The sequence below is a fragment of the Sminthopsis crassicaudata genome, chromosome 1 (genome assembly GCF_048593235.1).
Source record: "Sminthopsis crassicaudata isolate SCR6 chromosome 1, ASM4859323v1, whole genome shotgun sequence".
NCBI lineage: Eukaryota > Metazoa > Chordata > Mammalia > Dasyuromorphia > Dasyuridae > Sminthopsis > Sminthopsis crassicaudata.
The window spans coordinates 366,009,729-366,025,686 of NC_133617.1; the positions used below are offsets into that span (position 1 = coordinate 366,009,729).

At 36.0% G+C, this 15,958-nt stretch overlaps 1 protein-coding gene across 9 annotated transcripts in view; it reads left to right on the forward strand.

Moving 5' to 3' along the window:
* The window catches only part of SETBP1 (SET binding protein 1), a 468,541-nt gene extending 452,941 nt beyond the window's left edge, over positions 1-15,600 (forward strand). For all 9 annotated transcript variants that reach the window (XM_074279242.1, XM_074279248.1, XM_074279246.1 and 6 more), the window contains one exon: positions 13,804-15,600. In XM_074279242.1, the coding sequence (XP_074135343.1) occupies positions 13,804-14,426 (623 nt within the window). In that variant the 3' untranslated portion in view covers positions 14,427-15,600. The remainder of the gene's footprint in view (positions 1-13,803) is intronic.
* The last annotated feature ends 358 nt before the right edge of the window (positions 15,601-15,958 follow it).

Consider the following 15,958-nt stretch of genomic DNA (forward strand, 5'->3'; position numbering starts at 1 on the left):
AAAAAAAAAAAAAAAAAAAAAGCATTTCTTCCCCTTCCTTTCCCGTATCCTGTGGAGTCAATACCTCACTGGTTTTACTGGCCTTTTTTAAAAATAGAAAATATCTTTAGCATCCAGAGGAATGATAGTATGCATTTGATGACTTGGATCTAGTCCCAAAAGGGAATTAAAGGAACAGTGATTAGCTAGTACAAACAGAATAAAATATAACTCTTTGGGGAGCTGCCTACAAATTTGAATCCTTTTTTTTTTTTTTTTTTTTTTTTTTTGTGCTAGTGACACAATCAAGATTGAAAATTATCACTACAAATTTGAGCTCAGGGTCAGTCACCAAAAGGTTAAATGAAAGAAGGATGAAGATAAAATCCTACAATTAGATTTGAAAAGTTCAATTGCCTAAGTACAGGATAGGTAAAATGTTCATGTGGAAAAAAAAGTCCTGAGGGTTTTGGTTGACCTCACATTCCATATGAGTCAGCAATGTAATATAGCATTTTTTTTAAAAGCTAACAAAATCTTGACCTATATTAATATAGTGTCCAGAAGAAGAGGAATAATAAACTCATTTGACTTTGTGTTAATTAGACTATATCTGTAACAGATTACATCTGTTCAATTGTAGTTACTTTGTTTTTGGAGGAACTTTGATAATGTAGACAGAAACCACAGGAGAATGGTGAGAATATAGAAATCAAGGAATGGTTGAAAGAGCCTAAAAACAAGAATAGTAAATGGAAGCAGCAGCTGTCACTAACAAAGATAAATGTTCAGATTTGTAGGTGTTTTCCTAAAGAGTCACAGGATCATGGAATATTACAGCTGAAATTACTTAGCAATAATCAATTTTAGGGGATCCCATGTAGAGAACGGGACTTAAGACTGATTGAAGCCCTCGAAAATCATATTATTTTGTTTACCTCGTTCAGGTAAATATATGAATAAGTTTTATGAAGGGAAACAAAAATTTATATAGTAAAATATAAGATTTGTGAGTAAATATAAGATGAAAGAGTAGAGACCTTTTGGGATTTTTTGTTTGAATTTCTGTCTTTGATTCCTTTGATTCCCCTACACTTGCATAATGTCTAGAATCTAGGAAATCAATAAATTCTTGTTGAATTGTGCTAACTAGTAGTAATACAAAAGCAGTGTTTTTGCAAACTGAAAGTATTGATATAATTGGAATTAGAATCCCAAATCTCCTTTTATAGATGAAGAAACTGAGGGATAAGGAAATGAAGTTATTTTTGCAAAATCAACAGCAGACCTAAAGTACAATTAGTTCCCAATTTACCATTCCTTTGATGTATATTTTGTCTTCAAATGTGTGAACTTCTGTGAAAGATTTTACAGAGAAGAAAATAGATAATTTTTTGTATTCCTTCAGAGAACAGAACTAAGGTGAAAGTAGAAATTGTAGGGAGGCAAGTGATATAGAAGGGATACTTGCATCTGATTCTAAACTTCCCAGTGACTAAAGGACCTCTAATATCCATTCCCTCCCTCCCCCCCCATCACTAAGCCTCTAAAGGTCTATATCAGCAATTGGGTGTTCCGACTCTTTTCTGGTCCTTCTTACCACATCTTGCAAAATACTCTGCTTTAGTTGTTTATAAGAAAGCTGTTTGCTCTTCCTTGAATTAAGATGATACTAAATAAAATACTGTAAGTAAAGAGAAAAAGATACTATTCATCACTTCATTCAACAAACAACTTTGATTCTTCCAGTGCTTTATGTAGATCATGGGATTTAGAAATGGCAGGACCCTTATAGACCATTTATATGTAAGAACTCAAATGTATCTCTATTTTCACAATTACTCTATGAAAATAGGACAGGGTAGGAATCATTGGTTTTATTTAACAAATGTTGAAACTAAGGGATGTGATACTTCCATTAATAACATTTTCCTCATAGTGGCAATTCAATTTGAATACATACCCAGTTACCTACATCAGTGTTCTTTCCGTTGTCCTCTTAACATAAGGGCAAAGAGGAGTCTTCCTCCAAATTCAAATACTTAAATGAATTATGAAATATATATATATATGTATAATAAAAGACATAAGTAACAAAAGCCAGCAAGGGGATCAAATATGGAGATCCTACAATGTCATATCCAAGTCCTGGCATTAACAGTGGGAATGTTTTTATACTGTTTTCATTTAAGCCTGAATCATGACAATTAGGAAAGCTTCTCATTAGCCAACAATAGAGATCATCTAATTACCTAAGAAACAATATTTGTGGTTTGTGGAGAATCCCTGCTACGCTTTGGGTGGCATGGAGGGGGGAAAATATTGGAACAATGGGTTGAGTCTATCAAAATGACATTTATTTGGGATAGGTATAACATTTATGCCTGTGTTCAAAATAACCTCAAGTCAAGAAGAAAAGAGGTAGTTTAATAGTTGGTTGGTTGGTTGGTGGTTCTCCTTCATTCTCAGAGAGGACAAAAATGATACCACTATGTTAAAGTCAAGTTATAGTGTGTCCAACTGTGGCTAATCAGACCAACATGAGTTCAGAATGTTCTACTACCAGTTGGGCATAAATAGTCTGTGTGAACATTTGGAGTGGATTCTCTCAATTTGCACTTCTCATATTTCTTTTGAGCTACTTCAATAGAACAAAGCACCTTCTCTGATGAAGACATGCCATGCTTTCCCATGTCACATAATCAATTCCAAAATTCTTAAGAGAGACTTACAGTGTCCTTGTATCACTTCTTCTGACCATCATGTAAATGTGTTCCCTGCATGAGCTCTCCAAATTTTTGACAAATGTACGTTTAGCATTCAAAAGATTTTCCAGCCAATGGAGTTGCCCTCTTTGCAGTAGAGTATGAAGGCTTAATAGTTTAGTTCAAGAAAGGACCTCAGTGTCTGGTATCTTATCCTGCCAGGTGATCTTCAGAATCTTCCTAAGACAATTTAAGTGAAAGCAATTTGGTTTCTTAGCATGCTGCTGGTATAATGTCCAGGTTTTACTCACATATAACGAGTTCAGCACAACAGCTCTGTAGACTTTGACATTGGTAGTCAGTCTAATCTTGTATTCCCCCTTACTTTAGAGCCTCCTGAACACTGAGCTAGGTCTGGCAATGCATTTGTCAACCTCATTATCAATATGTATATTTCTGGAAAATATACTGCCAAAGTAAATGAACTTTTCCACAACATTCAGAACTTCTCCATTTGCTGTAACCAGTGGTTCTACCTATGGATGGTGTGGTGCTGGCTGATGGAGCACCTTTATTTTCTTAGTGTTGACTGTCAGGACAAAATTAGTACAAGCAGCAGAGCATTGATCCATACTTTGTTACATCTCAGCTTCAGAGGCTGCATTGAGTGAGCGATCATCTACAAATGAAAAATCATGCACCAACACTCCTTCCATTTTAGTCTTGGCTTGTTTGTAGCCTTTTCAAGTTAAAGAACTGACAACATGGCTGAAAACATCATGCTAAAAAGTATGGGAGCAATCACCTAGTCTTATTTCACTCCATTAGTGACGAGGAAAGTGTGAGAGCATTGTTCATTTTCCAGAACCCAGGCAAGCACTTCTCTGGGCAACAGTTTTTGGACATAATTTTCCATAAGCTCTCATGACTGACAGTATCAAGAGTCTTGGTCCTGTAGTTGTCGGGCAGCAAATACCATGTCAATCATTCTTCAGCCTTTTTGAAAGCCAAACTGGTTCTCAGGTAGATGACTATCTTCCAGGTGAAGGATCAACCTATCAAAAGGGACTCCAGCAAGAATCTTGCAAGCAATGACTAAGAGAAACCACCTCTATGATTGTCCTGTGACAATCTATTCTTTTTTCCTTCATAGAGATGAACAATGGAGACATCCTTGAACTCCTCTTGTTATTTAATCTGGAAAATTTCATTCAGCTTTTTTATGAGCAATGGACCTCTTCCCATCTTGTAAATGTCAGCTGGAATAGACTCAGCGCCAGGTTCTTTGCCACATGAAAAGGATCTAATGGCATTCAAAACCACTTCTCCAGTTCCAAGCTAAGGAGAATTGACTTGAACTTGAAGGTGAATAGACAATGGCTAGATAGCAGTTCAGATAAAGCTGTAAATTGTAGTTGGTGGCAGGCTTTCAACAAGTCAGTAGTACAATATGCCTGGAATGCAGTTTTTGGGAAGTATCAGTCCTGTGCTAGAGTTCAGACTGAACCTGGATTGTTGTATTTAGCTTAACTAGTGAATATAGACATAAAAATTTTAAATAAAATCTTAGCAAAGAAACGATAACAGTATATCCAAAAAAATATTCATTATGATCAAGTTGGATTTATCCCCAAGGGATTTAAGGATGGCACAAAATTAGGAAAATAATTAGTACAATTAATCATATAATCAACAAAAATAAAAACTACATTAATTGTATCAATAGATGCAAAAAGAAAGCCTTGAGCAAAATACAAAATTAGCATTTGTTAAATGGTCCATCTTTAAAAATGATAAAAGGTAAATCTCTAAAATAAGAGGCAATCATTATTTTGAAATGAAAAAAAAAACTGAAAGTATTTTGTTGTTGTCATACTTTTATTTTCTTTTAAAATTACTTTTAGTTCCCAATTTCTTTCCCATCCTCACTAATAGAAAACTCTCTTGTAACAATTACATTCAAACAAAGCAAATTAGCACATGTGCCATTCCTAAAAATGCACCTATCACATTTATTGTCCACCACCTCTTTACAATAGGTCAGAGAGATGTCCTACCATCAAGTCCTCTGAAATCATAGTTGACCACTTCATTGATCAATATTCTGGTCTTTCAGTGTTTTCCCCCTTATAATATTGTAGCTATAATAGAAATTATATCTCTGCTCTGCTCACCTCTCACTTCATATGAGTCTTCCCAATTTTTCATGAATTCTTCATTTTTTTTAATGTAAAACTTTCCAAATAAAAAAATTAATAAAATATGGATGTTATAGGTATCTAGAATTAATTGGCATAGTTCTATAAATACTTACTAAAGAAAGGGAGATAAATGGAAGGTGTAAACATCATCAAAGAAAAAACAACAAAGAAATAACTCCTATTTACAAACATTTTGGTTTTCTTAGAAGTCCCTGAAGAATCAGTGATGGAAATATTTGACACAATTCATAATTCAAATCTTCTTGATTCCATCTAAGTCACAAAGCCAAAATAAATTCACAAAATTATAAATGTTTCCATGTAGTTCTAATAAAAATCAAGGGAAAATAATAGAAATGTTTAATTCAAAATATCAAATTGAGTTTAGGGTTGTACATTTTCAGAATGACACCAGCAGTTAGAAGAGAGACCATTATGATGGTAAAAAGGATTACAAATGTATATCATGTTCAGAAGCAGTTAAGAAAACTCATATGTTTAGCTCAGAAAGCAGAAACTTTGGGAGGAAGTGAGGGAAGAATATAAGAAATATCTTCATGTACTTGAAGAACTTCCCTAGGATAAAAGGAAAGAGATGAAAGTAAATTTATTCCATGTAGTTCCAGATAGCAGACCCAGGACCAAAGACTGGAAGGTTCAGAAAGGAAAAATTTGGTTCCGTATAAGAGAAAATTTTCTTATGAGAACTGATTAGGAACGGACTGGACTGATTCAGAAGAGTATTCAAGTATGGAAATCTGCAAGCCAAGGCTGAAATATGACCTGTTATCTATGCTGTGGCAAAGATTCATACACTGAAATGGGCATTTGAACAAGAAGACATCATAAAGAGTTAGATATTTGTTAGCACAAAGCAGGGCTCTCCAAAATTTTCTACTCTGGGGCACACCTAGGAGCACTTATATATATTTTTCATGTGTGTGTATATATATATATATATATATATATATATATATATATATATATATATATATATATATATATATATATATGTATGTATTTTTTCTCAGTATATTTTCCCCTTTCCTCTTTCTCCAACTGTATAAAGGAATTTTTCCGTTTCTTCTCTCCATTATGAACATAAATATTTCCAGGGTTCCCTGACTATGGTCAAAAATTAGCAAAACAGGATGAGGGGGATAGACTTAATATGATATTGAGGACATTTTCACAACACAGTTTAATATATTTTGCAATAGATTTTAAAACATGATAATAGTTGGTTTTGACCTTGCTGATTTTGATGCCTTGATTAGAAAAGAGTAGCTTAAAGTGATACATTCAGGGAATTTTTAAGTAATCAAAGGATTAGTCAAGATTTTTTTTTAAATTTAACTTAACATTTCAAAATATTACATTAACTACACTGAGAACAATCTTAAGAGCAATAAAGAAACATAAACACAAAGGAGAGAATGCAGATAAGAGGGAAGGATGGAGAACAACAAAATTCCCAGCCAGATCATTGTAACCTTTGATTAGACAGAACTGTTTTAGAGTGTGAAAGCAGTTGGCCTTGGCCTTTTTGATCTTGGAGACTATTTTGTGTTGTCCCTTCAAAAGGGATATTTGGCCATTGATTTGCCATTTTATTCATCTACATAAAGGGGAAGAAATGTCAGATCATGTATGAAGAAGAATTTTCAGCTATTTGATTTATTTCAAGGAGTACTAATTGAAGGCCCATTCTTCATTGAGTATTTGGGATATAGTAGCTACCCTTTATTCATAAATCTTAGATAACCATAGAAATAGACCACAAAAGTCAGAGAACCATAGAAAAAATAGGAAATTCAGTATGCATTTTGTCAATTTTTCTTGTTTTTAGTTCTTTTTTAATCCTATCTTACTCTTCATGACCCCTTTTGGGATTTTCTTGGGAAAAATATAGAAGTGGTTTTGCACTTCCTTCTCCAGCTCATTTTACAAATGAAAAAAACTTAGGAAAACAGGAGTTAAATGAGAATTTGAACTCAGGAAAATTTGTCTTCCAGATTCCAGGCCCAGTGCTCTAGCCACTATGCCACCTAAGCTGCCCCCTGGTCAAACTCTGTCCCACAATCTATAAGAGAATGTTAAAGCTGCTCTGTAATTCACAACGAAATTTAAAGTACAGGCAGTGTCTAGAAGATTATACGAATTGTAGGATTGTCAGAGAATGAGTTCACAGTTTGCCTCAAGCTCTCATAATTGTTCTTGAAAACTAATGAAGAGCAGGCTATATATCAGAAGATTATAAAGGAGAGAAAGCAAATATGGAATCAATCTCCCAACAAGAGCCTAGAAATTACTATCCAGCAAAGGAACGATTTGAGGAGAAAAAATCTGCAAGCATTTAGAAGACAGTGAATCCTTGAGCAGTGAGGAGAATGATTTGAAAGAATAAATTCTGCCAAACCAATGGCTGCTGCCCCTTTGCACTTGAATTTCTTTCCAAAGCACTGTTTGGAGTAAATATTTTGCAGAGTTCTACACCAAGTGATTGGGCAGGATGGTATTTGTATAAATTTGCAGAGAACAATCAAAAGTGAGAGTGAACATGGAAAAAGCTATTTAGACATTCTATGCTGTAAAAGATTCTAGAGATCATCCAGTCCCAAGAAGTGACTTACCTAAGATCACACACCTGGTCATAAGCAAAAGAAGGATTAAAAACTGGGTGTCCTGACTACCAGATCAAGGCTCTTTCCGTTATTCCATACCATTAGACTTCACTGTGTCCCTGAATATCTTTGATTAGAGATAGGAAACAAGAAGCCAGCTTAATTGATGGAATACAAACAAGCATGACTCTACTGGATCTGATTACATCTCTGATCATCTTTTGGTTCCCCAGTTCTGTGGTAGGCTGCATGGGGACCCAACTGGGAAAAACACTAGCCATGCACTCAGAGAGACAGAGACAATCTCCTCCTAAACACCACAGTGACAAGGGGAGGAGAGGGACATCCTATACTAGAGCTGCAGTATTCATCGAATACTTCCCAGTCTCTACCAATCTTCCCCAAAAGATAATTCCTTCAATTTTTACCATAGCATCCCATTTTCCTTCATGAAGCACTCTTACTTCTATGTTCTTTTTACCAGAGGAGATAAAGTGGATTGAGTGCTGGGCCTAAGTTCAGGAAAACCTGAATTCAAATCTAGCCTCAGATACTAGCTAAGTAACCCTGGCCTTCCTTACTTTCTCCTTTCCCTTCTCCTTTTCCTCCCTTCCTCTTTCCCTCCCTTCTTTCCTTCCTTCCTATCATGATTCTTATCATACCACAAAACTACTTTACTACAGTCCCCATCCTACTGCAGGCATTCCTAAATATTTCAATAAAAAAAATGAATCTCCTCTACTCCATTCAAGTGGCACAGCTACTATAGTAGAAAATATCAGTCAACTCAGGACATTTGTCCTGGCTTCCCCCTTCCACCCCCCATAGTCTCTTATAGATCCACATAAATTGACAGAAGAATGACATGCTTACATGGGGAAAAGAATAGAAAAGACAAAGTTAAAGCATAAAGACAGAAATAAATTCAAGATTTAACAAAGTCTGAAAATGGTAAAAATGTAGAAGAGTTTGAAGGACTAATAAGTCAGCTTATGCAGTAAGGGAAGTTATCTGCATTTGCTTAAAATCTCACCAAGTGACAGGGAAAGGAATACACTCACCTAGAGGTTTTTCATTCAACTAACATATGAGTAAATCAAATTAATTATAACCCACATATCTGTAGTACTTTAAGATTTACAAGGTTTCTTGAAAATTTTTTCAGATAATAGATGTTACTGATATTATTATTCTCATTTAATAGATGAGAAAATTGGAGTTCAAAGAAGGGATATGCCCATGTTTACAAAGCTAGTCAAATTTCTAAATCAAGATTTTAGATAATTTCTCCTGATTTCTAAGTCCATACTGCCATGAATGAATTCATAATAGAATTATCTGAGGGAAATTATGGAATTCTTTCACAAGAGGGCTTGAATTTTTTAAATATAGTCTTTCATCTTCTAGAATGGAACAATAAATTTTCAAATAAGGAAATAGATTAATGTTCAAGGTCATTTCTATATAAGTCCATCCCAATGCCATGTCATGGAGAAAAATTATCCTAAGGAAGAATTTATTAATCTGGGATCCACAGATTCTCTAAGCATGCTATGTTTAGGTTTCAAGAGGTCTATAAGCTTGGTTGAGGGGGGAAATCTGACCTTTGGTTTTCTTTGAATCTTATTATTTATTAAATTTAAAAATATTCTTCTGAGAAGGGATCCACTAGCTTCACTAGACTGCCACAGGGTCTATGACACATAAAAACATGTGAAGAACATCTGTTTTAGGCTAAGGCTGACTATGTAAAGAAAGAAAAATATTGGATAAAAAAATTTTGCCCTACTTCATCTCCAGGCTGATTGTTTTCCCTTTTAATCATTTTTGGACCATCAAACTGGATAAAAGAGAGGCAGCCAGGCATAGTGTGTAAAGGGCAGACCTTGGAGTCAGGAAAACCAGGAGTCAGGTTTAAGTTTCTGAACTATATTAGAAGACTGGTCAGTTAATTAACCTCTTAATGCCCCTAGGCAACTTTCCAAGACTAGAAAAGCAGCATTAGTTGCTATACTAGGAGTTCCAGTACATACTGATGAAATCACAGATCTGCACATAAACACAAACATACATGCACATATGCATATGTGCACACAAATGGATAAAATTAGAAAATTACTCAACATCACAATTTAACAATCCTCCATACACACACACACACACACACACATACACACAATATAACTCAATGTGTTAATAAGGTATTTAGGCATAATATGTATACCTGATAGTGTGACAATCTATCTTTGAATGAAAACTACTGAAGAGAAGGAGGATAGGGAATTTGGGGTGAATATTGTGTTAAAATAATACCACCAAAGAAATTCCCTATACTTGAAGTTGGCATATTTGTTGGTTTTAAAGTCACTATTTATACTGGCTGTTTAAAAAACTTGATCTCAAGCTATATTAGACACTATATTTAAAGCAATTGGATTCCAATTATTAAAAAATTAATTCTGAAATGTTACCATTTTTACATTCAAAAACTCACTACAGTTATAGTTTTGTTCAATTTGGATCTTTATAACTGATTTTAAAGATCCTACTGTATCACACACTTGCCAATGGTAATAAAATCTGACCTGACCAATGAAACCTGGAGTCAGCAGTTTACTGTTCCCCAGGCTTTAAAAGGAGCCCTTCATGGACAACTATGCTTGGCATGGGAGTAGTGAGGTGAGTAACATGAGGGGTTACTCAGCTGCTTTTGCCCAAGTTTATCCAGATAGAGGTAAGGGTGAGTTGTAGAGATTCAGCAGCATAGCCCCTGGTGTAAATCCCACCCCTCTTCCAAACCCCTTTGTTCTGATGTTTGTTGTACTTTCTCACTATTGTGTGAAACAAGAAAAGGGTCAACAAACCGCAATGCTAAAATGAAACACATTTGTTTTCCTGCTGTGGGGTTTAGAAGTACCATGCAGCCTATATTAGACCATGTTAGGGGTTGCCCCATTTTGGGGAAATAGCTATCTATATTGAGGATAAGTTGATAACTGAATCATATCTCAAAGGAATGGATGTTGTGAATGGGGCTCCTGAGATTGAATTTTTGTGTGTTTGTATGTGTGCGGAGTCAAGGAGAGGAGACACTGGAATGGGGAAAGGGGGATGGGGCATCTTTTCTCCTATATCTTGAAGCTATTCCCACTTTATGGTTTCCGTACTTCAAAACAAAACAGTTCTGAGGGCCATTTAGTGGCTGAAACAGAGGACTTCCTGAGGCAGACAATCTTGGCTCATAAAATGGAGACGCATCTGGTCACCGGGACATGAAAAGAGCCCTTTCCAGAGAACAGCCTAGTAGCTTGAGTGTAAATGAATCAGAAACACCTGGCTGATATTTCCCTTGAAGTCCACAGAGGGATGAGCTGCTTAAGGAGGATGTGGTTAAGGTGGACATTTTCTGAAGTCTGAATAACCCAGAACATTGAATAAAATTGAAAGTCACATGTATGTTTACTAAGAATCCAGTACCCAACTCAACCAGCACTTGAATCACTGAAAAAAATAAAGGGAATATATTTTCTGTTAACAGAGGGGATCAGGATGAATTGACTTCTCACTATTGAGATGCAAGTGAGATATAAAGTAGAGTGTTACCTTATATGGAATTGCCATGAAAGCTAATTGATGAGAAAGTCCATTATGTGTCATTGTTTTAATTTAACAAATATTTGCTGATCACCTACTATGTAGTTGGGGTGATATAAGATACTAAAATTTATTAATATTTTTGCCTCCAATGCCTCTTTTTGATCTTAACAACCAACATGTGAGATAAATAGGACAGGTATCATTCTCCATTGGGGCAGCTAGGTGGTCCAGTGGATAGAGCACTAGGTATGGAATCAGGAAGATTCATCTTCATGAGTTCAAATCCAACCTCAGATACTAGCTATGTAATCCAGGACAAATCTGTTTGCCTCAGTTCCTCATTGGTAAAATGATCAGGAGAAGGAAATGACAAACCATTCCAGCATCTTTGCCAGGAAAACACTCAAAAATGTTATCCCAAAAAGTCAGACACATCTGAAAAACAACAAAGTATTCCCATTGTTCAGATGAGAACATGAAAATTTAGATAAGTTTCAAAAAAGTTATACAGCTAGTAGCTGCCAAAACCAAGATTCAAGTCTAGATTTTCTGATCCTAGTGTTCCATGTCTCAGTGTTCATACTCAGTATAACATGATAAGCTAAGATTCATACCCTTTAGTATTTTGTTTATCATGGAGCTAAACCCTTATAAAGTAGGTTACTGCTTCAATGAATAAGAGTGACTGATCATCCTTCCTGAATACTCTGCTGCTTTTGATCCTATGAACCATCCCTTCTTCCTAGATTTTTAGTTTCTTTGATTCTTATGTAGTTCTCTTTCTATCACACCAGGCAGTAATTTTCAATCTCTTTTTTGGGTTCCTACTCTGTCTTCTGTAACTAGATACAGAGATCTTCTAAAGCTCTGAACTAAGCCATCTGCTCTTTTCACTTTACTATCTTTCCTTCATTTATTCTATTTTCACTGTTGCCAGTGATGACAATGAAATTGTCATCACTATGTAGAAGACTCCTCAACCTATGACAGAGCCCTAAACTTTTTTTTTTTTAAATTCAGTCCCCTATTTCCAGTCATTGGTAATCTCCATTGGAATGTTCCTTATGCACCTTGAGCTCCACATTTCCAAATATACCTCATGTTCTCTATCCCTTATTCTACCTCTCCTCCAAATATCTTTTGGATTTTTTTTCTTCCACTTGTGAAGAAAGCATTACAATACCAGTCACCCAGATTTGGTACCTTTTGTTCATCCTTGATTCTTCCCTCTCTCATCCATCATATTCCCAATTTTATTGCTTCTGCTTCTACATCTCTTAAATCTATCTGTTTTTCTCCAAATAAGGCATAGTTTAGGACCTTTAACATGAGCTTTTGTAATCATTTCTTAAATTGGCCTTGGTTCCAGCCTGTGCCCTTTCTAAACTATCCTCCACATAGCTGCCACAATAATCTTCCTAAAATCACAAGCTGAAAACATGTCACTTCTATCAATGAGAAACTTTCAATAACTCTGTATTGCCCCAAGAGGTGGTGAGAAAACTTTTTACCCAAGCATTCAAAGCCTTTATCATCTTTAGAATCTCACCTTTAAGATTGTTCACCATCAAATATTATAGACAGAACAAGTCTGTTCCCTAAATCTGACAGTCTTGTCTCCTCATTTCATTCCTTTACACAAATTGTCTTCCACTCCTGACCTGAATTTCCTTCTCACTGCTGCCTTTCAAAAGCTTTTCCTTCCTTTAGAGCTAAACTCAATTATCACTTCATTCATGAAGGTATCTTTGATATCTTTCACCAATTGTTAAGGACCTTATATATTTCAAATTATTTCATGTTTACTTTATTATCTATAAGTTATACTTATCCCTTTTTCCCCCCAAAAGAGCATAGGCTTGAAACAAACAATGTTCTATATATAGGACATAGTACCTGACATATAATAAGCATTTAATAAATATTTGGTTTATATTTTATAAATATTTTATATAAATAAATATTAATAAATATTTGTATGTAATGTGTATGCCACAAGAATACTTGTGCTTTGTGCTAGGTTTCACATATTGGTTTTTAATTTTTTTTAAATGACACGTATATTCTCTCTCCCCTCTCCCTGTTGAGAAAGAGAAAAAAAGCCTTTAAACAATATACACTGTCAATACAACAGATTCCCACATTAGCCATATCTGAAAAAATTACATCATAGTCTATGTATTGAGTCCATTACTTCTCAGTCAGGCAGTGAGGAGCACCCTTTATCATTGTTCCTTTGGAATAATGGTTGGTCATTTGATTGACAATAGTTCTCAAGTCCTTTAAAGTTTTATTTTTGTTTTTCCCAATGCTGTAGCATAAAGTGTTTTGGCTCTGCTTACTTTTTAACTCAATCTGCCAAATAAATTTTAAAGGCACAGAAAATGTGTAATATTGATCAAAAATTTTCAGGGTGAATTTTGATTGTTGTTTTTTTTTTTTTATTATTATTATTACTGAAGTCCATTCCACAGTCACAGTGTGAGAAGGAAGTGTGTTTTAGTGGAAAGACCTCTTGAGAGTCAGAAAACTTAGCTGGATTGCAATCCCAGATCCTTAGAAAATTGAGGCTTTGTGCCTCAAAGGTCGATAGTGAGATTGAAGGAGATTATTGTTTAAATCCTCTCCAGGTATAAATTTGTGATTTTAACTTGAATACACTAAAATCTCAGTTTCTGTTTTCTCTCTTTCACACAGCCAGCTCATCCCTGAAGAAACGCTTCAAGAGGCGAGAAATTGAAGCAATCCAGTGTGAGGTGCGTAAGATGTGCAACTATACCAAGATCCTGTCCACAAAGAAGAACCTCGACCACGTGAACAAGATCCTGAAGGCCAAACGGCTGCAGAGACAATCAAAGACGGGCAATAACTTCGTCAAGAAAAGGAGAGGGCGACCTCGAAAACAGCCTCCTTCTTTCGATGAGGACTCCAGAGACCAAATGCCAGTGCTAGAAAAATGCATTGACCTCCCCAGCAAGAGAGGTCAGAAACCCACCTTAACCCCTTTGGTGTTGGAACCAGTGACCGATCAAGACACCATCATGGCAACCATTGAGGCTGTCATCCACATGGCCCGAGAGACCCCACCTCTGCCACCACCCCCTCCCCCTCCCCCTCCTCCTCCTCCCCCACCTCCCCCTCCTCCTCCTCCTCCTCCTCCTCCTCCTCCTCCTCCTCCTCCTCTACCACGTACACCCAGAGGTGGGAAGAGGAAACACAAACAGCAGCAGCAACAGCAGCAGCAGCTACAACATGAGGAGGAGGTGAAGGCTAAGAGACACCGAAAATCAAAAGGAAATGAAAGTGAAGTCCTTCCCTAGAATTGGAAAGGGCAAATGGGAACATGGGGTAGGGTAAACTGAGGCATTGAACATGCGAAAGTGAGGGTTGGGAAGGGGAGGGAGCAGGGAGGGGGTTCTGGCCGCAGTCACAGACTTGCTTTTCCCCCCAGGACTCTCATTATTAGCTTCTGGGGGAGCAAGGAAGGGAGGCACCTTCAAAGGAAATAGCAGTTTGTGTTACAGAGTTTCCCAGCCAATGGGCATTGCAGGATTGTTGTATGTTTAAAAGTAAAGAGTGTCAAACAGCCCAGCAGAAGGGAGGAGATGGTTCTCTCAGTCACCTAAAGAGATAAGAGAATCACAAAGCAGAAAGGTGTGGCTCATTTGCTGGGCCTGTCCAATCACAGAAGCACTAAGCTTAATTAGGAGGAGCTCTAAGGGAGAAGGGAGGGCTAGGATTGGGGGGGTGGGAGGTCAATAGCTATAAATCCCTCAACTATCTTGGCTGTAATCCAATTTGATTAATTTTTATTTTACAGTATTTTATCAGTTTAAAAACCCTTCTAAGAATTTAAGATGACATCATCTTCAAGTGGCTTAAATCTTTCTGTAATGATAAACTTTCTTAGCTATTCCTGGATTTTAAAGTTGAGCTTCCACTACAGGCACACACCTACCTACGCACACAAACACATAAACAAGATCTTTACTTTCTTTCTCACACTCAGATTTTAAACTTTTTTATGGGAAATCTCTCTCACATCAGGTATACAAATATATGATATCACTTCATCCTTTTTTTCCTTTTCCTTCCTCACTACTCGGCCATAAATTTTATTAATTCACTCACCCTCATCTCTGTACATAAACATCTGAATCAAGTAGCCCACCTATCATCAGTGCACACTCAATCTCATATAAAACACAAACTTCACTCAAAATTACACTCTGTTACTGTCCCTAGCAATGGTGGTGTAGTTTCACATTTAAGTATTATATATTCAGTTATGGTACAGCCATCTTATTAAGTAACGTGGAGTATCCGGGGATATGTTGACTTTTGTGTCAACCATGTTATTTTCATACTTAATACATATCAGGAGAGAACAGCTGGAAACTTCTTTTTTAAAACCCCACTACAAACGAACATGGAAATTTCACCAAAAAAAAAAAACAAAAAAAAAAACGTCAAAAACCAAAACACAAGTGTGTGTCAATGCCTTTGTATGTGATTTGCTTTGCAAATAGCTATTGGAAATTGTTGAAAAGATGTACCTAAACACACCCACACATACAAGAAAGAGAGACCTGAAGAAATCCATTATCTCTTGGCAGTTATTTCCTAAAAGAAAAAAAAAAAAAAAGGAGTAAGTGTTCTTATCTGAAAATAATAATAATAATAATAATAATAATAATAATAATGCTCCAAGGGTATCACCACTGCAGTTGCATCGAGCCACCTTGGGCAAGTTATCCAGGTTGTGGTTGCCTTAATAAACTAAAATGATTTTTTTGTACATAATGTAATTATAAAGCTATCAGTCTGCATGAATGCAAACTGTGTGTGACAA